The 27,972-nt window shown below is 40.7% G+C and overlaps 1 protein-coding gene across 6 annotated transcripts in view; it reads right to left on the bottom strand.

Annotated features, from left to right (window-relative positions):
- COP1 (COP1 E3 ubiquitin ligase) overlaps positions 1-27,734 on the bottom strand; it is a 130,655-nt gene extending 102,921 nt beyond the window's left edge. For 2 of the 6 annotated variants that reach the window (XM_052800522.1, XM_052800526.1), the window contains exons 1-8: positions 27,246-27,734; positions 20,730-20,789; positions 19,056-19,153; positions 17,633-17,709; positions 15,045-15,164; positions 12,909-12,977; positions 2,893-2,952; positions 888-964 (exon numbers count right to left, since the gene is read on the bottom strand). In XM_052800522.1, the coding sequence (XP_052656482.1) occupies positions 888-964; positions 2,893-2,952; positions 12,909-12,977; positions 15,045-15,164; positions 17,633-17,709; positions 19,056-19,153; positions 20,730-20,789; positions 27,246-27,610 (926 nt within the window). In that variant the 5' untranslated portion in view covers positions 27,611-27,734. The remainder of the gene's footprint in view (positions 1-887; positions 965-2,892; positions 2,953-12,908; positions 12,978-15,044; positions 15,165-17,632; positions 17,710-19,055; positions 19,154-20,729; positions 20,790-27,245) is intronic. The other 4 variants (XM_052800523.1, XM_052800527.1, XM_052800525.1 and 1 more) reach the window with 3 other exon arrangements.
- Positions 27,735-27,972: the final 238 nt, after the last annotated feature.

The raw sequence follows: 27,972 nt of genomic DNA, 5'->3' as shown, positions 1-27,972 counted from the left end.
CCTGCTAGGCAGTACAAGAGCACTGTGTCTAAATCTCTGTAGGGGAGGAAATCAGATCATTTTTTCTTACTCACTTCTGGGCTATTAGGTTTAGAGCTGCTAATTGCAGAAAAGGTACCAGTACAATTTTATAACAGAAGTCAACAGTTTAGAGAACTCTACTATTAAATGGTAGAAGAAACAATCATTTAATAACGTAACTTGGCCCTGTGAAATCAGAGCTTTCTTACAACCGAAAAAACCCAGCTATAAAGTAGAGCACTTCAAACCCTGACACATGCAACTTGGACACAAGAAGCATCTGCAATTTTATCATCAAGAAACCAGACTACACAATATTCCAGGCAAAAATCCACATTGAAAATATGTTATTAGAAAGGCATTTCATTAAATCAAAACAAACAGCAGATAAACAGAAACAATAGGCTGTATATTTTAAATTTTGATCCTGTGAGCCCATACCTTTAGCCATTCACGCTGAGTGGGGAAGCCAGACGACACCAGTATCATACAAAATTAAGACCTTTCATATGCCAAGCACAACTGCGTAACATTCAGAAAAGGTAGCACGTATTTAACAGTAGTATTTCATACCACAGCAAAGGCTTATGACTCCAGTTAACTAATCCACACTACATTTAAAACCATCAGCTTTCCACAGCATCTGGCTTAGAGTACACTTTTCATCCAACTGCAGACTCAGATGGCTTTTTCTTCACTGCTTTGTCCACATAAAGTTTACACCAATCAAAAACAGAACAGGAAAATATTGTATGGCACTCAAAAACTAGTTTTGCTTGTGTTTCGGGCATGGCACGGAGAGGACTAGCAAGTACAGTGCAATATATACAGCCTGAAATCGAAGTTCTGAGTTACAAGGTCCATACCTGTGTGAAGGGGAGGGAGCCTCAAACTGTGGCACCGTACTGTCCTCACTGACTGGGGAGTACAAGCCACTCATTTCCTGAAACAGAAAGCCACGTTACAGTGAAGCTGACAAAACTTGAATAGTAGGCACCGTCTAATAAACAGTGTTCACGTAGTAATTTTTTTGTTTTTTCCAAGCACATAACCAACTGTATCTACATTTACTCAACTCTCACCTAGAAGTCTTTACTATACCTGAAAAAACATTGATTTTCTTCAATTTCTTTTTTTTTTTTTTTTTCAGTTATTATTCCAACTGGGTTTCAGAAATCCTACAACTGCGGTGCTTTTAGCCCCAAAAGAGGCAGTTCTGGAGTTTATACTCCAAAAATCAATGCATTTGGTTACCATCCAATTGTCTCTAACCCAGCACCTCCCTTAAACATGGCAGAACAAGCAAGCTGTAACTGCATTTTTGAGATACATGCAAACTTATCAAATAGCCTTCACAGCTGGAAAGTAATGCTGGATATGGGTCATGGCAAGAACAGCCACAAGACAACAGGGCAAAGGTGGTATCGTGCCCCAGACTTAAAAGAAGATCTATCAGTCTTATGTGGGGCAAACGCACAAGAGAAACTTTGCAAGTAAACTTGGCTTTGTCACTGCCAGACTAAATCACTGCTGTGTAGCCAGTATGAGACTGTACCTTTCATCTGCTTGAGAAATGGAAGCTACACAGGATGCTGCAGCTCATTAGTTAGGGGGGCAAAGTGTTCCAGGACAACATTATTGGTACTTTTCAAATTCCCACTAGGTGCCCATTAGTTGTTAGGTAGAAAGTAGGATATTTGTGACAAGAGAGATCCCAGGCTTTAAAGGTCAGACCAAGGTCACTATCACACACCAGATACATATCCGAGCTGCAGTCCACTGAAGTGCCTGATTAAAGAGCACAAAAGCAGGTAGCTAGATATTCTTCAAGGGATCTCGCAGCTTTGGGAATAGCTTCTCCTAGATCTGAAGACCTATTTTACCAGTCTCAAGGAAACATGCTAAAGTATATTTATTTCCCAAGAGCTGAGGAACATTTAGGGAAATAGGTCTGAAAAATGCTGTTATCTACCAAGTTACAATTTGTGTAGCTAGCAGCTGAAGGGAAGTTCCTGAGTTATTCTACTTATGTTTTGATAATTCATCAGCATGCATATAAATTGGGAGCGAAGAAATCTAAAAGTCTTTTGGGCAGTGGTTGGGAGCTTGTGCTGACTGCTCGAGACAAGCAAGAACAGAGAAGCAGACCTGCAAACTGATTCCCAAGAAGCTTCAAGGGAATGCTATTTTGAGAGGTGGCAGTCTGATGCATTCCTGAAACATCAGTTTCCTACTCCAAGATGAAAACACTGTAATGATTAGAGGAAAGGACCAAGGAGGAACCTGAAGACTCAATAAGGACAGAAGGATTGAGCTGATGGGTTTACAAATACTTGGAGAATAATACTTAGCAAAAATCTCAAGAGATCCCCATCATTAAGGAATTAAGAGAATTATCAGGAGGTAGCAGATTGCTTCTGTTTTGACATGCAGAAGCTAGTTCTGCTCCTACCCAGTCTCTGCATTACAGCTCTCTTGTGAGCCTCCCAACACCTCTCCACTTTAAGAGTGGCATGCTGCTAAGATTTAAACAGCCTGTGCAAATAGCCAGAACACTGCAACACACAAAAGTCCTAAGTTATGGTCAATGTATTGGCTGTTGATTTCTAGCAATTATTCTAAAATACTTACTACCAACACAAAGAAATTGAAACACATGATTACATGAGAGCTAGGTTTCAACGAAGCCCCCTCTTACCAGCCTACAGCTTGCACACATCAACTAAATGAACAAATTAAAGAGCATCATCTCTTCATTTTCCCATTACTGACTCAAATGCCATAAATTTAACACAGCAGCCCCACAGCAAGGCAGACAGCTTGATGAAAATGAAAAATCGCCAGAGTCAGAACAATGTCTGGGCACCTCACCTCTACTCGTTTAATATCTTCTTCCAGAACACTCAGCTCCTTCTGGATCTGCTCCAATTGCTGTGGATAAGAGAATGGGAGAAGTCTAAATCAATCTGCACTGTATCACCACCAAGATAAATTATGATCTTTTCAGAGAGGAACCTGAACTATCTTAACCAGCATGCTACACGACTCAAAAGTCACTAGGCAGGAAGTTCATATGCATAGATTAACATAAGTGTGCACACAAACCACATTCAGGACAAAGTTGTTATTGTGAAACAGTGCAAAACAAGAGCATGAGGTACTTTGATATCGATCACAAAGACCCACATCATTCAAAGCAACACTATTATGCCCCTCTAACATCTTTCATGCAAGGTATTTAACTGGTTTACAAACACTGAACATAAGTAAAAAAAACCACCATGAAAGACAGTGATCATCTCACCCTTCAACAAAATAGAAAATATTTTGCTAAAAGGTATTAAGAGTATCTCTTGCTAGCAGTTAACCTGCCATTTGCCAATTCAAACTTACTGATAAAATTTTCGGATTGGCAAAAAACCACTTATGACCACAGAGAGATTTGCTCTTGGCACCAAGCAAGTGCCACATGGCATTTCTTTCAAAGGTGTGATACTTAACCTTGGATTACACCCTGAACTCCAGTCAATCTGAGGGCTATCCCTGGAAGGGTCAGAAGGGGGCCTCCCCTCTCCCCAGCCAACATCTTCTTTCCCTTTGCGTCTCACATAGTATTTTTCAGGTTTTTCAATTACTTTTCAGTCAGTCTGCAACCTGGCTTCACTCAGCGCTAGCAACTGTGAAGCCACAGAGTCAACAATTGTTTACTCGTAAGCAAGAGCATCATCTACTTACCAGCTCTAATTCCCACCCTCACTCAGCAGACATGTCCCATTCAAACACCCACAGAGCCTATACCCAGCCTTGCAAGATTCAAACACATGCACTTTTCTAGGTGAGAGCTCCAAGTCTGTACCTAAACACACAAAACTCAGCTCCAATGCAAGTCTTGTTCTCTAAGACAAGTCTAATGAATATATTGAGAACTGGAAGTCCACCTGACTCTTCTCCTCAACTCACAGTAAAAATCTACAGACAACTAGCACTGTGGCCTGTGACCAGAAGCTGTTACCAATCTGGCAAGTCCACTGAAAGCTTAAGCACAACATATTCCCTAAAGGCCAGACAAATTTTTGTCATTTTGAATTTACAAGGGAATATCAAATTGCCCAAATCCAAAGTTACTAGTATTGCAAGACATACTACTCTTAGTATGACATATTCCCCAAGAACATTCGGCAGGCTACTCCCAAAGACTTATTCACTCAAGTGCTTAAGCTTGAGCCTTGAAGTAGCACAAAGTTTTGCTTAAACAAAACCACACTCACCACTTAACCCCCCACTATTAATCAGCATTCCAAATATCTGTGTGCTCTGCATTAGATAATCCACCATTTTAATTTACCTTTTCAACATCAAAAAAAGCTTCTGTCCCTGAAGACAGGAGAAGAAAGGACTGCTGGGTCCACACCTATTTCTAACATGGCTGCTTCTTCCTTGGAATGAGACGACATTGTATTTATATTCTAATCCCTCTACTCTGAAGGTTTCAGTTTATATTTAATTTGAGTCACAGACAGCACAAGTTTAATGATTTAAAACTAGACTGCCACAGATAATTTACAAACCACTACACCATAACATATAATTCCATTTTCACTTGCAAAACCTACAGCAAGAATAGCAGGTGGTGCTATAGCTCCAAGATTAGTGGTAAAGTTAAGTGACACTTGCACAGCACGGGTCCTGCCTGTACTAAGCTCTAGCAGACAAATACCATTAGTCCCCCACTTTCATAAATCCCATTTAAAAAGAAGTTACAAAACCACTTTGTAGTTCCAAAATTACAGCAAGGAAATCAGCTATTCTACAATGTACTGGCTCACAGCCAAACTGGACAACTGAAAAATAATTGATGGTTGTTGCCATCACATACACAGGAGACCTTTTTATAGGAACAAGAGCAGAGACCTTTTTATTGGCCTGCTTTTATTAACTATTGCACAGAGCCGAAAGTACAAGATCTGGGACTTCATTTACTAATTCTTCCTCCTAGTTACATTAAGGCAAGCAACTTGAACCTACCATAAACTTACCCAACAGTAGCAAGTCTAAAAACAAGGCAAGTGTGTTTCGTGTTTATTTTAGGAAGAGTCTTCTCATACCAACAGCATCAAATGAGTTACTAATGCCCACATTGAGACTTTTTTTGGTAGGTTTGCTCAAGTGTTTCATGGTTTAGCTTTAATCTATTAAAGACCTTAAATCAGTCCACATTCATTCCAATTAAACTTTGAAAAATGAGACTACTGATTTATAATTGCCAGCCATTGAGGGACATTTAGGAAAAGCTAAATGAATTATAGTCCTTGCAGTATATCCAGATTTATGGGCCCTTAATTTGATTTTCACTATGTTGGCCACAGAAAGCAAGCCAAGTCCTGTCCCAATGATGGGCAGAATCACACCTGTCAAACTTCAGATTAAGTCAGCAAAAACACTTAGAATGAACACTGAAATGTACGCTAAAATAGAAGCACATACTATAAACTCTCTTCTCAGACACAGATGCTTTCCCAGAACTGAAAAGGCCAATGTGGACAAGGAGAAGGCTTCAATTCAGCAGTTCAACCTCATCCCTTCAATTCCACTGAATGAACTACAATAAGTAGGTGTATAACATGCTGGTCTCACACTACACACAAACACATACATACACAAGAAAAATGATGACCTCAAAATAGCCTGTTTCTTATAATCTCTGGAAAAGGGATTTCAGACATTCAAGTCAAGAAGCTACCACAGCAGGAAACACAGGCTCTAATATCATTCTTTTTAGGTAACCTTTCAGATCCAAACTCCTTTCATATGCACAGGACAGTCCCCCTAAAACCCTCTAGTTTGAGTCTGAAGCTCTCTTAGACACACATACAAAGTTCTTCAAAGACAACTCTCAGCTCTGGACTACGTGGATGAAGGGAAATCCCCTGGTGTTGTAGTTTAACCCCAGCCAGCAACTAAGCACCACACAGCCGCTCACTCAGTTCCGCTCTCTCAGTGGGATAAGAAGGAAAATCAAAAAACAAAAAAAGTAGTAAAACTAATGGGTTGAGATAAGAACAGTTTAATAACTGAAGTAAAATAAAATATAATAATCATAATAATAACATATAAGAATAGTATTAAAAAGGAATATAACAAAAAAAGGAAAGGGAAAATAAAACCCAAGAAAAAACAAGTGATGCACAACGGAATTGCTCACCACCTGCTGACCGATGCCTGAGCAGCAATCTGGCCCCCCCAGCCAACTCCCCCCAGTTTATATACCGAGCATGACGTTCTAAGGCAGGGAATATCCCTTTGGCTTGTTTGGGTCAACTGTGCTGGCTGTGTCCACTCCCAGCTTCTTGTACATCTGCTTGCTGGCAGAGCGTGGGAAACTGAAAAATCCTTAAGATAAGCACTACTTAACAACAACTAAAACATCAGTGTGTTATCAACATTATTCTCACACTAAATCCAAAACACACTGTACCAGCTACTAAGAAGAAAATTAACTCTACCCCAGCTGAAACCAGGTCACCTGGTTAGAGTTGCTCAGAGACAGAGACACCCCACCATACTACTAAATTTCCACATATGACTCTTAGGTGGAAATATTAATATGAATTTACACAATGCTAAACACTAGGTCATGGTCCGTCTGATTTCAGTTGGCTATCTACTAACAAGCATCACTGGGCTCAGTGCTGAGGTTTCATCCTTGGGCTTCCTGTTTTTTCCTGGACCGAGGGCCCCTCAGGAGGCAATGACTTCATCTTTTGTGTTCAGCACAGACAACAAGCAGCCCTGACTGAGTCTCCTGGTGCCAGTTCTACATGTTTGCAAAAAAATAAAAGCTCAGCAGAGCCTCCCAGTGCCACAGAGACAGCCTAGAAAGAAACGGTCTAGAAAAATGCATGAGGGAAGGAGTCATATACTGACTGTCTTTGCAATTCTAGAAAAAAGCACAAGCAAAGAACCTAAGTTATTTTCTACAGAAATACTATGAAATCACCAACACTATTCCACCGAGCAGCTTAAACAGAGCATCTGGATTCATACTTTTGAAAGCTCATGAGTCACATTATGTTCAATCACACCTTCAAGGCTCCAATCCAAAACCCTCATACATTCATCACAATACACACTGCAGATCAAGACAAACAGATGAGACTATTGACCAGAGGGAGCATCTTTTTTGCCAGACACACATAGCCATTGCACCAACAAAGGGTAAAAAGTATCATGTGCCCAGCTGAGGAGGATAAATCAGGTCATCTCTGTAGACAATCCCTTCGTTCTATCCCACAACTTCATCTGTCCAACATGATCTCTTCCTACTTCTTGCTCTTCCATCAACTACGACTCTAACAAACTTGAGTGTAAACTTAAGTATCAACAGCTGAACCTCTCCTAAAGATACCCAGTGAAATTAATTTCTTCCTGTAGAACTCAATACCTCAACAACAACTCTACAGTGAGTAAGATCAATTTCTCTCTCTGGAAACCAACTGAAGTTTTGTCTGTCTCTGGGTTTTCCTTCCATTATTGCTTCAGATACAAAGCCTGTTATAACATACAGGACAACTGTGGCAACGAAGTCATCTGCAGAGTTTAGAAAGACTTTAGCCTTTTAAATTAATTGCAAATCTCACTTATTTCACCTTTACAAAGTCTTTGCACAAGTAGAAAAAGGTGCAAGGTTTCTTTTGGTATGAAAAAAAGAACACCTGAGCCTCCACAAGTTACTTTCATTGGTGAAACATGGCATCCAAGCCTTTTAGACACATGGGCAGTCCATCTATAACACATTAATCTGCAGGGACTATTTCTTCACTCTGATCAATACCTCCTCCAAATGGTAAATGTCTCCTTGTAAGTGGGGAAGAGCTAACAGAAAGATTCGAGAACAACATCCTGGTTAAGTTGTTTAACCCAGAGAATTCCTAAGGGTAAGAGGAAGGAGGTGCCTTGCTGATCAAAAGTATGTTTCATACCTTGAATTTTCCTCCCCCTCATTTAAATCATCCAGTTTGGGTTGCAGGAGTAATGCTTTGAAGGCTTACCGATAGGGTCTGATATAAAAGTGTCACAAGAGAAAGATATCTGCAGCAGGGAACAAAGCTGTCTGAACATTTAGATTAATTGCCTTAGAGTTTAATACATCACTGTACATGCTACTTATACGTAGCTCCTAGTGCTAGGTTGCCCCCTCTTTTTCTTTGGAAAGACCTCTCTACTGCAGTAAGGAGAGCCAGCTATTATACACTGATGTTTATATGATAATTTCTAGCTTGCTGCTAATACACTAGCTGTATCCTTGGCTTATCACTGCAGTCAGAGCTCACATCTCTCACTGAGTAGCTCAGAAATGCAAACAGATTCGAAATACCAGTTCTTTAAGTGCAGCAGATAGGAAAGAGATTACTATACCTATAAATTCACCTCAGGAGTCCTGGAATGTAATCAAGACTATATGACAACATAAGAGCATGACTGATTTCTAGTTCTGTCACCTCCTCTTGCTTACTCATTAGTGCATCCATGTGTGTATGCACAGAACAATAAGACTTGACAGATGAAGTGATTAGCACAAGGTAATGACATCCCTGGAGAATTCATGCTATAATTCCCTGCAATTATCCCACAATAACTAATAACTCCTCTTATTTTTAGTATTTAACATGCTCACAATATGGAGTAAGTGAAGACAGCTGGATACATACATGCATTTGAGGCTGAAAAGAACGATGATGATTCTGAAATGCTGAGCAGGAACTCAGTGCCACAAACCTGAGACATTTCAGGATTACTTCTCTGTCCCAGGATGTTTACCAGCTAAAAACAGCCCCCATGCATTAGCAGACATAAAAGAGGGCGTTTGTTAGATATGAGACTTAATATGACATTATTACAAAAAAAAAGCCCATGAAACAAAAATGAAGTGGCAGCTGCCAAGAGAAACTTGAATACGTCTAGGGAATATCACCTGTATGTTGTAGAACTTGATTTGTGATACTATTCCTTAAGCTCAGTATTCTCCTTCAGTAAGCAATGGTACTACTTCACAGAAATAGCAAACACTCTCCATCAGGTAGCTGACCTAACAATGTTTTAGGACAAATTATATACATGATCTATATGGTGGTGTCTAACCGCATTTGGTAACATTCAAATCCTGACAAGACAATTAGTAAGGCCTCTTTTTTTAAATTGATGAATGTAAAACTGGGGAGAATTTTTTGTATTAACCGATATTATCAACTCTCTCACAAAGTGTTCAAGTTGAAAGAACATGTGATCATTTAAAAGAAAACAAAGTTAAACTTGCAAAAGTATTTATGCAACACAGCTAGCAGCATTAAAACTCTGGCAAGAAAATACAAATTTTAAAGAGTTACAGGTTGTTGCATTTAGTTTCCCTTGAAAAAGGAATTTAAAAAAGTCAAGTATTTCATTATTAAACTTGACCTTCCAGACTCCTTAGATCTTTGATTTTAACAGAAGAGACTGCTGGGAAAAAAAAACAAAACCAAAAACCCAGGAGAGTATGCATTCAATTAACTGTGCACACATATGGAAAGGCACACAGCCATGCTAAGTTTGCCTTAGAGACAACCAGCTATTGCGGATGATCAATACACTTCTCCCCTCCAAAACTATCTGTTATTTTGTTGAAAAAGTATTTTCAATCTTTAGCCATTTGTTTTCAATCTTTTTCAAAGTAAGAAATTTTTTTCTATTACTAGGAGGATTTGGTTTTTTGCCACATTGCCATAGGTCAAAAAGAAAACAAAATGCATAAACTTTAAAGAAAAAGGACTTGCAAATACCTTTGTGCAAGAAACAGGCTGTAAATTTCAGCTTGAAAGATCAATGTTTTGGAAAGTTATGAACACATCAAAACAGGATTTCTAACAGAAACTTCTGCAGGTGCTGAACCTCAGATTTATCTTCTAGAGAAGTTATGGAAGTGCAAGAAAGAGGCATTTGTTAAAACACTTGACTACAGCAAATATTCTGAGTTCTTAAGTACAAGTCTGTAAAGATACAGTTTTCTTCTAGATACAAACCCCTCTCCAATAAACTCAGAAGTCACCATTTCATGAAGGCAGGAGAAAAAACCCACAAAACTTGAGTGAAGTAAGCAAGGAGGGTTACAGGTGGTTAACTACATGCTCAAACATGTTATGAAATATTATATACAGGTACACTAACTCTAAGGCAGTATCTGTATTAACTAGCAGTACCTAGTCTCTATTTAAGAACTTGCAGTATGTAATAAATAAAACCTGTTAATAAAATCATGCAATAAATAATATTCAAAGAGGCATATTAGGAAAAGTTAGCACGCAATATTACATTATTTTAAACATTTAAGCCAAAAATTTGAAACAAGCACTCTCAGTCATACACAAAAGAAGCTTTTTTATTAAAAACTTAATGTTACAGCTATGGCTTATTGAGTGGAATTGCAATTACTCTGCAGTCATCTTTACTAGAACCAGGTTTGAATTAGGAAAGGAAAAAAGGTAGTGTTCCTCCCCATAATAAAGCCTGCTCATATGACTCCTAGCTATGTGCAATACATCATAGAAGTGTTCCGGGGTCCACACACGTTCCTTGAGTTCCATCCTTATTTCTTAAACAGTCACCTATTACAGCACCAAAAGAAACTACAGTAAACTTTGAAGCTCTGCTAACCTTTCTAAAACTATCCTACTGACTGGTCTGTATTTTCCATGCTTCTAACCAGTGGTTCTCATCTTTCTTATCAAGTGAAAAGATTGCTGGCAGCAAGTCTTACAAGTCCTCACTTCCCTCAAAATAAATGGCTAACCACTATGGCAAGGACAGAACTGACAGGCCTGCACAAAAGTCTTTTGAGCTTTGAGTCTGCATTTCATATTGGAATATAAAGGGAGGTAAGAAATAATATCAGAGGAAGTCTTGGCAATAGAGGGAAGACATAAGCAGGGACAGAGAGGACCTGAAATAAGCTATGTGTCCCAACAGGCTTCAGGATGTTCCCAAGGCTGTATTCAGAGGATCTGCAGCCAAAAGTAAGTTTCTTTAGCCTTAAAAGAGATGCCATCCTTGTATATTATTACTAAAGCCAAGGGCAGGTACAGATGACATGGGAAAGGTTTCCCAGGTGCTGAAAATCATAGTGATGGAACACTGTGCTATGGTATGTTAAAAACCAGAAGTTATGCAATTTCCCTTCCCTTCATCCTTCCCACTCAGCACAGGCAAACTAAAGTATGTATAAACAGCCCCTCCTTCTCTGAGAGTTGTTGTAACTCAGTTTCAACTGAGGGAGGAGAAAGCAAAGTCATCACTGACTTTATGGTACTGCCCCAGACACCCTTGCACTTGAATCATCACAGCATTACTCAAGGAAGAGCACCCTAGCTAAGCTGTACATGAACCTCCTGAAGCACCTACTTCTCAATTCACCTGCTAGACAAAGGCACCACTACCAGGAAACTTCCCCAATATCTTCATGGTCCCTCAAGCTGCACTGAATCCTGATGGGAGGTGTTTAAGGAGTGCTGATGGACAATGGCCACAGCCTGCATTAGTTCTGCAGTGAGCATGGGTCAAGCTTCTGAAATTCTCTGCATAATACTAAGTATTATGAATTCAAGAAAGTGAAAGTAGATATTCTGAAGATTTGAGAAGTGTTTGTAGACTAAGCTACCATAAAATAACTTCTACCAGCACTCAAAAAATGAAAGCTAAAAGATACCTCAATGGTTTTGAGCAATGCTTGCGTCTTTGCTGTTTAAGCAAAAAATAACAGTAATACATATTACTCCATTTTTTCCAACCGTGAAAGATCAAACACATCATATGCTTCATACTAAACAGAATCAGAAGTGGAAGTATGCCTTTTGTCTTCATTGATACGTTTAGTACACTATAGGGTATCTTGGCTCTCATTTTCCTTTGACATTCAGTTATCCTAATAAATAGTATTTTCATCACTTCTCATGGGATACTATGCCTAGCTTAGTAGGCCTCACTCTACAAATGCAACTTTATCTTGGCCTCTGTTTTCCCCTTTGGTTAGTTCCTTTCCATTACCCTTGTTGGCTCTGGTCATGCAGCCATGGATATCTGTTGGTAGACAGACTCTAAACAATTTGCTTTGGGATGACTCCATAACCAGACCCTCAATCCCTTCTGGACAAGGCTTCTTACACCCATCACCTTTACATGGTTCAAGTTTGACCTTACAATCACACTGCTGTGTCTTATGTTCTTCACATCTTTTATCAGAAACAAGGACCTCCAAGAAAGCTTGTCCTTCTGCTGTTTTCAGGATCATTTTTCTAGGTTTCTGGGATATTTCTGGTATTAGGGCTTATGCATTGCATGACATTATAAGTGATAACTCCCAAACCATGAAAGACTGTGTATGTGATTACGGAACCCTCTTGCATTCCTTGAGACACTCATTTTGAGACAAGTAAGGAAAGAGCACAGAATATTCATTCTGTTATGACACCACATTAGTCATGGCATCTGATACACCAAAAGAAAAAATTTGAGAGTGACAACAATTTCACTCCTTCCCCATCTTTCAGTTTTCCCATCACAGAAAAAAAAAAAATATCTTGTCTCAAGAATCTGATGTAAATTTCCAGTGAGGAATCTCCATCTTCCCACATGCTTCACCAGTGTGAGACAAAAAGGCAAGTGATTAAAAATTGAAGCTGTCACATGTAAAGAGATTAATTCTCCTTAAAACCCACATGTCTTCCGCCTGAGATTTCCCCAAACATGCCTTGCCTTTTTCTTTGCAGAGATAATGCCAGGCTAACACAGCACTTAAATAGAAAGAAACTGGTAGAAAGCAGCAGACATCACCTCACCCACTGAAACACACAGCAAGTTACCTCTCGTTTGTTTCTCCTGGCAACTTTGAGAAATTCCATAAGGATCTGCAATTGGGCAGTATGGGACTCCTGTAACACAGTAAATAAGGAAGTGTAACTCTTCCATGTATATTAAGAGAAACAAACATTCATTTTATACACAGAAATCCACACTTAGCACAGAAACAGCTTTCATCTAGAGGTGAGGAAGAGAAAATAGCTTAAGGCAGTTTTAAGAATTGTAGTTTTACTTTGCCTCATGGGTCTTAAGGTCTTGTTTGGCTCACAACAAGTTTTTACATGAAGGCAGAAATTGTTGTAATAGCTCTTGTCTGTGCGTTACTGAAGACTTACTAATAAGTTGAAATGCTTTTCAGTTTTTTTGGCTACAGCATCTGAAATTGTTTTTGGAATACAGGTTCCTCACAGACTCATCTTCTACCCTGGAAGATCATTTGCATCCACTTTGTGATTAACATATTAAAGCATGAAATATTTATATAAAAAAACCACCACCCCTCCCCCAAATTAACAGTTGTGTTTATGTAGAGAGATTACTGCTGAAGATTTCTCCACAGTGAAAGACAACACCACAGTCACTGATGAAACTAAAACATCCCTTTCCAATCTTTCCATAACAGGTCATTTACCTCAACCATGAGCTCAGTATTTTCACCCAAATTGGCCAAAAACTTGACAGGGCAAGATAAGAGAAGCACAAAAGGAAAGAAAAGTAAAACCTATATTCCAGCATTAATATAGCCCTAATTCTATCTCTGCATTCTGAGACTTATTTTCACAACCTACCAAAATATTTGTTATTAAAGGACTGTGAACATATACACTCAAAAAGGATCAAGACATAGGAGCATGCAGAATCCATTAAAGGCAGATGGGACAGGAAAAATAAAGCAATTAGGATACAAGACTACTACTTTTCTGAGATTTTCTTCCTCTCCACCCCTGTGACTATAATAAAAGTAAAGCAAGTAAAACTAGAAAGGAAAATGTTTTTAAATCATTCTTTAAGTGTCAAGTGTGGTTTTGTTTTTCTTTTTTCTTAAGGCTTAGTGTCCTTAAAAAGATATTCCTGCTCAGAAGCACCCATACGCTCAGTTCTGTGCCTTCTTTGTTTCCGATTTGTCACAAATGACACAAAAAGGCTTGAGAAAAAAAAATAAGAGGTTTTACTCTGAAGTTAGAAACCATATTCCCACCATAACTTCACTGAACCACAATAAAAAAAGTTATGTAGAAATCCCCACACAATAAGGTAACATAACAGTTTTGCTATTAGTCAGTAAACATATTTTTGGGTTACTTTCCTTCCATCAGAACCTCAAGTTGTGTAAATATTGATTCTGCAAGAGTGAATAAGATAAGCCATTCCCAATACAACTTTCCCTCACCTGTTTTAAAGCACCATGGAAATCCACCCTCCTACCCAATCCTACCCAAAGTTCACTAGGCGAAATTTTGTAATTCAGTTCAATTTAGAAGGTCCAGCTCTCACTAACTGGAAAAAAGCCACTTGAGACCAACAGCATGGAATGGCCAAATACATGAGAACTATCCCAAATCAACTACATGTCATTTAAATCACAGGAACAGCTCGCTTCATATTGTATAAATCTTCAAACCAACCTCATAAACAAGACATCTGAACTTTTCTTTCAAGCATTAAATGCTAAAAAAAATCTTCAGGGACAGCAGTCATCCAGGTTCTATCAGTTCCAGTAGAAACTAAAAGGTGTGATCTTTTTCACACGTTCATCAAGTATTTTAGTCTTCTTCATGCTTATTACCAAGAAAGATCTGATATTTACTTGTTTAACAGTCAATTAACAAACATAGTCATATTCATTTCTCTGTTCTGCTAGCCACTTGCTCTTATCCTTTTCCATTTTCCCCTGTTTGTTTATACAACCCTTGCAGCAGCAACACTACAAGCATGTTATGGGCATCACAGTTCACACATCAGTTTGCTACAACAAAGGTCAGTGAGATAGCCAACTTTTCAACACCAAAATGCAAGAGAAAATTCTGAGCAATTAATTTGGCAATAGAATCTTACTTCAAGAAGATGAAAGCATGAAAAGAACAAACTGCTAACTAGACAACAGTGTTCATTTAAATAAGACAAGAGGAACTTATTACTGCTTCCAACTGCTTCTTCTTTTGCACCAGCAGCTCCAGCATCAGGTTGACATTGGCCAAGTCAAGATTGTCTTGATCAGTCCCCAACAAATCTTGAATTATCTGCCACCTATGGCCATTCTAGAAAGAGAACAAGAGATGTTGGAGAGACAGTGAGTTCAAGCCATCCAGGGCTATATCCAGCAACTGATATTAAAAGCAACACTGCAATATTTCATCCCTTTGTAAAAATTTCAGGAAATTTTTCATGAAAAACCAGTTTTCAGGTATCAGAATTCCCAATTCTCCCACATGTACAGGATATAGCTCTTCTATCCTACTGTGTAACTGCTTATCTTATTTGGAAGATATTTGCACTTTATGAGAGCACAGCTGCTGCTGCTAGGAAGAGATTATTTCACAGCCACAACTTTATCTGGTTTGTGCCCTAGTTTCGGATAGCATGTTTCTATGGGGAGAAAGGAAAAAAAAAACCCACACGTTTATCCAAGCTTAATTGGATTACATCTATCTGAAATACTGTTAAGTGGCAATACCTTTAATTTTTTTAACCAAGTAATAGGTAAAACCCTCATGCTAAATTCACATGAAAGAAGGTAGTATCAGCTTATTTTTTCTATTCTCACCTCCCACACTACTCCTCTTAAGAGTATTTTCATGGGAAATGTGAGAGCAGGGAAGAAGATGGAGCTCATCTCATCAGGGTGATCTTCTCATTCAACCTGTTAGAGCTGAGAAGGACTCCTCAGAGAGCCAGCATACTACCATGAAGCCCATTCTTCCCTAGAGGCGGTTTGCTCTTCCCCTTGTCAGTAAAAAGGGGGGGGGGGAGGTATCTTTTAGCACAGGAAAACCTGAATAATAGGTTGATGCCAACATAGCCTTACATCAAAAAGCCTCAAGAACCAACAGGAGCAGCTGAAAGGTCTTTAGGCCTTCTAAGAAACAAAGATGATTAAAAAATCCTGCCCTATAAAAGGCATGACACTAGATCAAGGTATTTAGATTTGCAAGAACTAGAAATGCCATCCAGTCTAAACCAGACATTTTCTCAGAGGTTGTAGCCTATTTATATTGACTAGATTAAGAAAAATAAAATACGTAGCATCCATATTGAACACACAACTTTTTACTTTTTATACAACTCAACAGAACCTGTGGAAACCACACAGGCAAAAACTCAATTTTGATCTGGAACAACTGGAAAAAAAAACCCATTTTTAAGTCAACAGGATTTGAGAGAAACTTTAACATACTAATGAACTAGTTAAATGTACTACTGCTAAACTACTCTGAAAGCTTTAAAGGTGCTGTAACATGATTTCTTAATGAGACAAACCCATGACGAAGAAGTGGTGCATTTGCTGCAACGTGTCTTAAATGACTTCTCTTAATACCAAAAGTAATACAAAAAGGAGAACAGGCACATTAAGGAGCTGGTACAACAGCAAGGTTTCTCTTTTTAGAGATGTCAGCATTTTTTATTTGCTACCAAAAGGCAGACACAATACTGGTTTGGGCATGAAGTCATGGTAGATTTCCACTTACTGGTAGCTAGCTAACATAGATGCATCTACAGGCATAGTTTCTAAAGGTATGCTATGAGAACAAGTAGAGCCAATTTCCAAGAAGTTACTGTACATGCCTTCAGGTAAATTGTGTGCATTTTAAACCAGATATGGTTTATGCATATTTTATATTGAATATGGTATATGTGTATTTTCTATTGAATATAAAAACTTACTGTGAGTAAACAAATGAATCCCTAAACTGTGCTCTTTTTCAAAGCCTACAACTGCTGAGAGCATTGGTTGCTGCAACGTGGGGCCTAAATTAATAGCACATGAATAGAGGGGGGGTTTTAACTGACAAAAACAGGGGCTCCATGATTTTTAATATTACTTTGCAACCTCATTCGATTACAGAAGCCAAGGAAGGAAGCCAGACCTAGCAAGACAAATACGCAAATTTCCTGGTTAATGTCATATATTCTTTTTGATCTTAATGTACAAGAGCATCCACTGCTGCTGTACAGGGGTTTTCATAAACTGAGAACACAGATCATGCTCTGATTCTGTGACATGAAGCAAGTCTAGAAGACATCCAGGCAGTTTCATCTGGGATCAGAGCCAGAACACCAGTACTCCAAATGCATGCTTCTCCCTCTTGTGGTTGGTATTAGCCTTCCTCCAATTTCCCTGTAGAACACAGCTTCTTGCATGTCATCAGACAACCCCGTGGCACTTCTAATCATCCATTACTCTCACTGTAGCTGTAATTTCCAACACTGAATGAAAATTATTACCTTTAAACAAGTGTGCTTCAATGGGTAGTTTCCCGGGTTATATTCAATACATCATATGACACTTAAGCTATGCTAACACAGCTTGCCTCTACACATACAATGCTGGCAGGAAGAATGAGAGTTAACAAGGTTGAAGGGATCTAGTGCCACTGATATTGGCATTATTCCCTCATAAAGCAAGTTAAAGTATCAGCTCAACAGTATAATTTCTTCTAAATTAAGCCACATAATGACACAATTACTGTACAAAACCATTAAATAAAGTAAGAAAGCTGGAACATACGGTGCTACTCACTGAATGGTCCAGTTTGAGTCTTTTCTCCTCAGATCTTTGCTTCTGTTTAAGAATAAGTTCGTTGACTAAAAAACACAAATAAGATGTCAGAAGAGATGGATTTAAAGTTCACAAGAATGAGAGGTTCTACCTCAATATTTTTACTCTAGTTAATTTCACAGTAAGTTTATCAGTAATTAAAACAGTAGAAGATGTCTCCACTTTTTTCCTCACCAGTTTATTCCTTGATTCTTTTTTGTAAAGTATATAAAGATTATTAAAAAAATCATCAACAAATACAAAGCCTACACATTCACCAAATTGCTTCAGTTCCTTTTTCTAAGCACCCATGGCTCTCTGACAAAGTTTTTCAACTCCAAGGCAGAAGTATATCACAGAAGAGTACGAGGAAGATAAAACATTAACTGATTTACTACAGGCTGAAAACAAGCACAGCTGAATAGAACAACTTTTTCCTTTAATCATTATGTGCATTTTTAAAGACATACTTTTGCTACAGTTTTATTTCACACAAATTTAGTGAATGGTGCAAAGAGAGAAAGATAACCTCAGCCCTTTGCACACACATATACAAGCTCTTCCCCCTCCAACACAGACCTCAAGCCCTTGAACGTAGGTGTACAGAAGCAACACTCTTTGGCCTAACATATACTCCAAGACCTGCCTCAGCACCATCTTCGACACAACATGCTTTGGTCTAAATCAGGATGCTTGTTTCTGAAGCATTCCTTGGCTACTGTGGCTTTTAATCTATTTAATATTAAATGAGTATCCCAGACCATGAAATCAAGATTTGATTTAATTTTGATATTTCACACTGCGATGTGTTTCCTTTGATCTTTTCTTCCCATAAGTTTTAAACTCTATTTCCAGTTAGGAACATTTCCCTCCTCTGTTTAAAAAGCAATCAATTAGGATTGCATAGAGGTATGTGTATGAATATTTTCTCTGTATCCAATTTACACATACATACATCACATGGACCTCACTACAGTAGCCAAAATAGTACAATATGTAATTCAGCCTCCCCCCCTTCAGTGTCCATGTTTTGTAAACAGGGCATGTTCTTGATTATTAGACAAACAGTGAAAGAAAACAAAAGTAAATAAAGGGATTTAAATCTCTAGCCATCAGAAAAACATCTTCGTTTTGTTTTTCTTAGCATGCAAACAGCAGCAACTCAGTCTCACTACTGAAACTCAGCATACAGAACTGCTGAGGCAGTGGAGTATTAACAACTTGTACTATTAACCACTTTTTTTTTTTTTATAAAAACCACAGTTGACCAAAGGGCTGATGTTTGGATTTTATTCTCAATATCCAGAAGCTGGTTATTTATAGGACGAATTTATAAGTGTCTGCCTGCCTTAACAACTAAGACGTTTCTCATGCAAGCAAGCCTAGAGCTCACCTAAGAAGTTGGGATAAAGATGATCTATGTTGTCCACAACATAGTTGCATTTGGGACATCTGTTATTGTCCTCCAAGCTCTGGTGAATGCATTTATAGCTGTTTAAAAACATAAAAAAAAAAACCAAGAAACTAAACAAGGGAGCAAACATGAAGGAACAAAACATCAGCACAAGGTAAATAATATCAACCTTAGATAATGTGTACTCTGTGTTGCCAGCTAACAGCTGCATTAGATCCTACAGTGGAGTCAAAATGTTCCAAGATTAACTCAGAGCATGCTACAGCAGAAAGACAGCAAAGTTTCTTGGCAAGGATTACAAAAGGTATTTAAGTACTTCACTCTTATTTCCCTGAGGATTGTGGCAACCTGGATACTTCAGCCACACTTCCATCTCAAATTCATGCTCCCCCTTCCACAAGTAGAGCTAACAAAACCAGACTGCATTATTCAGAAGCAACTCTTCTAGATTAGCCAAACACTTCACAAGTGACATTAAAAGCTATTACACATTTTTAGTAATTGAGCAGAAGAAACAGCTTCACCAACTTCTCATATTTCCCCCCTACCCCCTGGCTGTTGTTCTCACCAGAAGCGACTTCAAAGGTACTCTCTGTTGAGCTGTTAGCTATTTGAGGGACAGAGTAACTACAAGATCCACTTTAGCATCAGGCTTAAGCATCTCACCAAGAACCTAGCTTGCTGTCAACTGCTAGTAGAGACATCATGTGATAACATTGCTCTATTCTTTCTAAATAAAGATATTTGAATGCTTCTCATCTTAGACTTCTGAAAAAGTTACAGATCACAGGGATAAAGTGTTACCATAGACAGCACAAAATCAGCTGTTACCTTACCTGTTGCAGGTCAAAGCGCTTCTGAAAGTTAACGGAATCTGCTGCTTGAGGAAGTGCTTTATGCTACTAAAATAATACTTCTTGTAGAAGGTAGGCCATTTATTTCTAGTTAACAGACACCATAAGAGTATAATGTACATGGGACATTAAATCACCATGGTTCAACATTTATTTCAATCCCTAGTTGAGAGGAGGAGCATCAAATAGTTCCACACCTGCCCCTGGAAGGTTCTTGTTTTGTGGAGAAGTACATTTGCTCCTCATTGACAGCCAGAGATACCATACTGAAAAATAAGTGGACCTTGGGCCAATTCAGTACAACAGAAACAAACCTGAAGCATATCCTCTCTTTAAAAGTTTAAGAGAATTGCAATAGACAATATGCAATCCACTTCAAACTGTATGTGGTCTTGCACAAAGGCAAGGAGGACCTCCCAACACCAACATTCACTCCCATAACCTCTACAGAGGTGGGAGCAATAGAGAAAGTTGACAAACTGTTCTGACTCCTGGTACTGGATGCTACCAGCAGTTTATGACCATTTTATTTCTTCACAGAGGAAATACGGTGACACATTTTTTGTTTTAAACACTAAGACGACTTTTTTTTAATCTAACTGGTACCCATCTTTTAAAATTTTATTTCAACCTCTTTCTTCAGTGCAGGGGCAGAAAAACGAAAACTCAGAAGGAAGGGGATTCACAGCAATGTCAGTCCACACATGCTGTAAGAGATGGACATTTTGCGCAATAAAAAAACCAAAAAAAAATAAACAAAAAAAACAAAACAAAAAAAACCCAAAACCCACCAACTTACCAGAAGCTGTGTCCACATTTCGTCATGTAGGCTTCTTCAATCATATCAAAACAGATGGGGCTGAAAACAAAAGCAAAAAAATCACAAAGATGTCTTTTTATGTTAAACAAGGAAGGAAAGTATTATTAATTCAAAGCAGCCACCTAATCACACTTGGGTAATACTTTCTATTTGTGAAATGAAAGAGGACACACAAGTACAACAGCAACTGGGCCCTATAAAGATCAAAAGGGCAATCAACAGTTCTTTGAACTCAGAATACTGCAGTTTTCTACAATTAGAAACCAGGTAAGTGTTCACTCCTGAAGCTTTCAAGAGTTGCAAACCACCCAAACAAAGCCAGAGTACCTGCAGCGGAGCAAGGCTGCAGAACCCCCTAACCATCTGTACTAGGTCTCAAACAAAATGTAAAAAAACCTGGTTTTTTACATGAACGGACATAAGGTATTTATAAGTGACACCAAAATTAGTTTATCCTTCCTTTTTTTTCAGCCAATAGCTATCTATAATTTAAAAAAAATATGCAAAGAGGCAGAGCAGCACAGAAATAGTAATGATGTCATGAGAACAAGAACTACTAAGCAGGAGGAGAAGGTGCCAACAAGGGCGTATGCCTGCAGAACACTGCCAGGCAGCAGGCAGGGCTTAGGCTGCTGAAGAACACAATGAAGGTACAGTGCAACTGAAAGAAGGAGCCAGCCAACAGTCAAGCACGGTGTTACAAAGTCAAAGGAGAAGACAGGAAAGGTAGAATATGGGACTCTTCATAAGGAAGACAGAGGAATGCAAATGGAAACAAGAGCTTTATTTTTTCCAAGACTGGTTAGTGACCAAAGCTCAGCCAGCCCTCTGGGAAGGATCACCAAGAACCAAGCAGGGAGCTGAAGAGAAGAAAGATGTGCGAGCAAGCAGTGCTCCACAGGAACCTTAGCAAGACAAGAGAGACAGGAATTCAGTGAGATGGGTAAGTGGAAGTAATCTGTCTCATCAAGTGGCTGTGACACCTTTGAAAGGAAAATGAAACACAAATGAAAGCAGAGGAGAGCTGAATCTTACATCCAGCAACTCCTACGGCTGCTATCCCTGGTAGCTGGTAAAATATGCTGTCACATACATACTCATCTTCAGGTCTTGGCCAGCCCTCCAGTGAGACGCTGCGGACAGCAACATCACAATTCCGCATGCAACGCATGTATCAGCTGTGTTACAAGCTTCACCTTGCTTTCAAGCCAGAGATCCAAATGATCTCCTCTCACTCTCACAAGTCCACACCAATCTCAGTTCAGAGAGGTTTTCACCATCATTTGTTTTCTTCAGAAACAGCCTCCTCCCACCAACAAGGCAGTTCCCATGGAAAGAGCTGTTAATAAACTGTTAACAACTTTTGAGAAGCCTCAATCTTCCTGAATCCAAGATAAAAAACCCAGATCAGACTGAAATAAACAATGCTTGGCTGATCAGGGCAGGGGAGCACCTCAATTTCTCCCCTTGTCAGCACTCCACCAAAGTCACTCCCCCTTTCCATCATCTATTTTAGAGGATACTAACATCTGTTACCCCATTAGGCATTTAAAAATAGGAAGGACGAAACATCTCTTAAATACTTATTTTTTTAAGCCCACAGAGGGGAAGCTGTGGCCCCTGCCAACACAATCCCCCTCTGAATCTCCAAACTGGAAAACACGGATGCCTTAGAAGGTTTGTCCAACCTAACATACAAACCAGGTTGTCTTAAATATTCCACTGTATAAACACAACAAAGGCAAACAAATCAAACCAGAATGCTACTCTCTGAATCAACCGAGCCATCTCAAAAGAAGCCGCAAAAATAATTAACACACACCTGTCCCTCTTCCACCTGACAGACCCTTTTCTGCACATCATTTGTCTAGGTTAACACCAACTTCAGGAGTTCAGGTCACTGTTTCCAAGTTAGGAGTTATTTAGTTTCAAGACACTGCTTAGCCAGAATAAATTATGACTAAACTTAGCCAAAAAGGGTGGATTAATAAGAGGAGAATTAGGCATCTTTGTATTCTATTAGCTGGCCTTTATAAAAAGAAAGTCAAAGATTTATATGAGCGTCTGAGGCTGGTTTCTCCCCAATAGTGATGAACTGCTTAACTTCTTCGCCGCCTTCTAGTCATGCTGTATAACACAGTCCCACTCTGTATTGTGCTAAAAACTGCTGTTCCCCACAGGGCCAGATATGTTCTTTCCAGCATGCTCCTAATGCACTGCCTCCAAAAAGTGCAGCAATCAACAAGGCTGTAATGCTCCCCTGTCTGCAATAGGACATCTCAAATTAGATCTAAAATAGGAAGATTACCTCCTAACATGACAGTCACCCAAGACTACTGTTCCCAAACTTATTCTTCTTCATACCAGTTTGACTGGAGAAGTGACAGAGCCAAAATAGTTGAGAAAAAGCAATCAGAGCCAGCAAATGTAGCCATTCAGTGCCAGGGTCATTGTTAACAGAGCCTGAAGATTCCATTAACAACTGTTTCCCCTGAAATACTCACTGATTTACAAGTGGAAATAAGATTGATGTCTTTTAATACTTACCAAAGCCAAGCTAGCCGTAACACATGAAAGCTGCTATGCACCAGTTGTTTTAAGTTAACCTAACACAGAGGGAAGGTTAAGAAAGTAGTGGAGTGATGGGAACTTGAGACATACTACAACTTGTAGTATACAGCAAAATTAAGAAGCACAGGTATGGTGAAATCAAGGCTTCTCTGCATGAGATTGCTGCTTAAGACAAATAGAGAATAAGAGGTGAGCCAGGTAAAAAGGATGCAAATTACTTCAGCAAGCCAAACATGTCACTGATCTCTACCAGACACTGATGCCTTATTTATTACACAGTTTTTTATCCAGCACTGCAAATGCTTACCATTCTTTCCCTATGGGGTAGGCCTCAAACATTTTTTTAATCATTTTAACCAAGTTCATGCCTTTAAATTTTTTCAGCTGTTTTCAAGGCACCTCTCAGGAGTGCTACTGTCACCCTGCTGCTACCCAAACACCTGGCTGAAGTGGTCACTATAAAATTTAAACACATTTCAAATTTCCTTCTGCTCCACAGCAGACAAAACCCATTACAGTTTCTCCTTCCTGTTCTGCTCCTCTTTGGTCTAAGCAGAGAGCAGGACTTGCTGCAGGCTCTGTCCTTCACATGGAATGTGGCCAGGTTAAAGATCACTGCCATTACTATCTACTCAATATGCAGCTCCAGTATAACAATAGCTTATAAAACCATCATTGTACATGATATGTAAACAGCTCACTGTGTTTTTAGTTTGTTACCTCCAGGGTCAATTTGCAGTATTCCTTACTAAAGGGGTTTGCCAGATCACAAACATGTGAACAAATACACTGAGCCCATACCTGGCATTAACAGGAAACCACCTGAGGAAAGAACTATTTTTAAAACCCCATGAACCTGCAAGTCTACCTTTACACATGGCACACAGCCCTTCCCACACTCGAGTTTGTTGTGTGTACCTCTCCAGGTCAGTATACAACATCCCCTCTTCCACATGTTCTTATTTATGCCAGAGCTCAGAAACAAGCACTGGTATGAAGCAGCCACTAAAGAGACAGCCTACAGTAAGATCCCCTCCGTCCAGGGAGCAAAGCAGATAGTAACTGGTTTTAAAGAGGTTTAGTCAACGGCTAATTGGGAGGGTTAATGTAAGGCCTGGGAAAACCGTAAGCAATTACACTGCGGGACAGGAGAAAATCCTCTGATTAGAGGATTTCCTCTCAGGTACTCTCCAAGCAACTAGGAAGAGGCCTGGCTGCAGGAGCAGCACAAACTCTAGCTTTAAATTCTACATCCTGCACTAAGAGAAACAAAAAGTTTCCCCTTTTACAATAAAGGTGTCCAGTAAGTCAGGCCTATTTGCCTTCCTGACTAGAGTTACACATTTCCAGGCAGAAGCTGATACATACCACAAACAGTACACACTTGCAAACTCCTGAGAGTACACTTGCTAAACATTTCACAACCCAGACTAGCAATGTATGGCAATGTTCATGTTAAAGCCTAGGCCTCACATTGCTGCGACAGCACTTTCAGAAGACAGGCAGGGAGGTTGGACACATTAACATTATTTATGGGATTTCTACTTGCACCTTGATGTTTGAAACTCACCCAAACTTCTTTACTCCTTCCCACTTTCAGCCTGGTACAGGCAGAATCTACCACTGAGTTTGCAGCTGTAGCTAACAGCAACTCACAGCCCACATTCAGAAAAATTATCAAATGGTCCCTGCAGCTGGCAGCATCTTGAAAGTGTCCTTATGGAAAAAAAAAACAACAACCCAGCATATGGAAGACTTCTGCTTCTCACACTGAGATATCCAAATCTTGTTTAAATCAATTATTTAAACCTGCACACACACCTGTATTGGACATTGCTCAAAATTCCAGAGTTGCCCAGTTGAGTTTACTTCTGTACCACATAACTGTATTGCTAACTCAAAAAAAAAAAAAAAAGAAATACTGTAATTCAAAGCTAGTGTTAATATGCAAGAACAAGCCCTACAGCCCACAGAAATAAATAGCAGAAGAACCCAGATAGGTTAACTATAATCATTGTTTGCTCTTAAAGCTTCTGACCTGCACTTCCATATGCCAAATATGGCTCTTGTAAATACCAAGAAAAGGAGGACAAGGAAAGACATTTTGCCCCGATTACTACTCAGTTGATTTTTAACTATCACTTGTTCAGCCAGCAGCACTCCTCAGTGAGTAGAAAACAGCTAATTGCACATTCTTTGAAGCATGCACAGTACTTACCTGCAGAAAAAAAGAACCAAGAAACTCAGTTTTTTGAACCGTCTTAAAATACTTCAGCTGACCTACAAACTTGTTATGGGTGTAATTTCCCTTCAAACACCCTCATTTCTATGACAGACAACAAAACGGGCAATGACACTGACTAGAAAGGGACAAGGAGCAACGTTTGCAGACCACTACTGCCAGAGTATAGCTGTAGAGGGAACAGAGGGGCACAGGTATTTGCAATCAAGTTATCCCCCATGACCAACAGCAACACAGCCATCTCCCACACCAAGTACCCTTAAATCCACCTAACGTGGCCTAGCCTTCAGCCAGAGCAGGACACCAGCTGATGACAGCAGTGCTCTCATCCCAATTCTGCTACTGAGCAAAAAACTTACAGTAATAAGCAGCAATTTTTTTTTATTGATAAGAAGTAATTACTGTTTTTTCTGCCACTAACTTTTTAGCAGCTTCAGGTTCTCACTTCAGTAGCAAGGATATTTCCTATCTACTCTGCTAGACAGTTTACAAAGCTGTAAAATCAAGTCTACAGGTTTTGGAGACAATGCCTGTCCAGTGGAAATGCCAAACATCCAACCCTCACCTGTAAGTCAGAGCCGTCAGACAAAGTCATCTTGGAAGCTGTGGCCCATTTCTCTTCCTCTTTTTTACTGTTTCTTTCCAATACATGACGTTCCTACAACTCAAACTTCTTTCCAGTATCTCCTCGCTGTTTGTGCGTCTCAGATGCGAACACTTACCCCTACTCTCTGTTCTCACGTTTTAGTACGTCCAACTAGCTATAAAAATCAAACCTACTCCCTATGTTAGGGGGTTTGAAACCCATTAGCAATGGGGTGTCTTTAAAGCTGCAAATTACCAACAGTTCCCAAACCACACATTGCAGAGGCCCTTGGTCTACTACTTTTGCTGAAAGGGTATTTCCAGCTACGAGCTGCAGCTTTGGCTGAACATTAGAAGGACAGCATCTGAACAGCTTCAAGAAAAATCTTTATCCCATCATTGCCGAAACTTCCCACTCGTCTGGTTTTAGGTGCCAGACTGACACGAACCTTATTGCAGTTTCAAACTAGCCAACCTTTCCCAGCAAGGGAGGCAAACCCACGCCAGCTTTGCTGGATCTATCAACCACCACGGGACTCCTGGGATCCCCATCTGAAGGAGCACAAAATCCTCCGCTGGCTCCTCTTCCAGAGGTCAGAGTGGGACAGCACGAGGGTTCCGGAGGGGCCATCTCACCCACTGAAGGCCAGAGCACCTCCAGCCGCTGCAGAAGCCACACCACCCAGGAAAACAGGACATTTGCTTGCGATGTCAACATGCTATGAGGCAACACCTCAGACTGCGGGTCCTTTCTGATAAGTCAGGCTGCTCCGGAGCATACCCAAGGAGGAACCTGCTGGGAATAACCTGATTTTGCTTAAAAACAGAGAGTGTGAAAGCAACGCTGTTACACAGGGCCAAAAAGCAAGCAGATAGCCACGGGGGGGGTGGGGGGGAAGCCCCAAAGACATAATCCCTGGAAGGCAATTAGACGTACCAACACCTCTTTCCCCTCAGCGAGCCCATGAGGTGCCGCTGCCGGCCGCTCCGTCCTACCGCCGGGATTTTAGACCCCCCGGGCTTCCCGCCGGCATGGCGGCGTCCCGACTTCCCTCAGAGGAGTAGCGGGTGCCGCTATCGCGATAGATCGCACTCACCAGACGAAGTCGTTGCTCTTGTCCTCGTAGGAGTTGATGAGCCCGTTGCAGAGCGGGGTGAGCAGCGGCCTCTTCCTGCTGCTGCCGCCGCCGCCCGCGCCGCTACCGCCGCTTCCCGCGGAGGAACCGCCGCCGCCGCTGCCGGGCCGCGCCGCCGCCGCCAGCCGGGCCAGCCCCGCGCCCGAACCCGACACGGCGGCCGCCACCAGCACAGGCCGCGCCGCCGCGCCGCCCGAGGAGGACGAGCCCGGCGCCATGGCCGCCGAAGAGGAGGAGGAGGAGGAGGAAGAGGAGGAAGAGGAGGAGGCCGGGGTGGCGGCGGCGGGCGGCGCGGCGGGGTGCGGCGGCGGGCGGCTGCCCGACATGCCGAGGCCGGGCCGGGGCGGGTGGAGCGGGGCCGACGGCGGAGCGGCCTCAGCGCATCCCCGCGCGCGCGCGGCACCGCAGGAACAATAAAGTTCGTTCAAAGCAAAGAGGGGAAGAAAAAAAAAACAACAACAAAAAAAGAAAAAAAAAACACACCCGCCCGCACCTCCCCAGCTCGGCGCTTGTTCAAGCTTTATTGACAGGCGGACAGCCCGCCGCGCATGCGCGGCCCCGGGCGGGGCCGGGCTACCCTCGGGGCGGGGCGGCGGGGCCCGGGCCCGGCCTCCAGCCGCGGCCGCGGGCCCTGCGCTCCCCGGCGCCCCCGGGGCGGCCGTGCGGCCCCTCAGGCCGGGCAGCCCGA

The sequence above is a fragment of the Harpia harpyja genome, chromosome 11 (genome assembly GCF_026419915.1).
Source record: "Harpia harpyja isolate bHarHar1 chromosome 11, bHarHar1 primary haplotype, whole genome shotgun sequence".
NCBI classification, from domain to species: domain Eukaryota; kingdom Metazoa; phylum Chordata; class Aves; order Accipitriformes; family Accipitridae; genus Harpia; species Harpia harpyja.
This window is presented reverse-complemented; position numbering and strand designations above follow the sequence as displayed.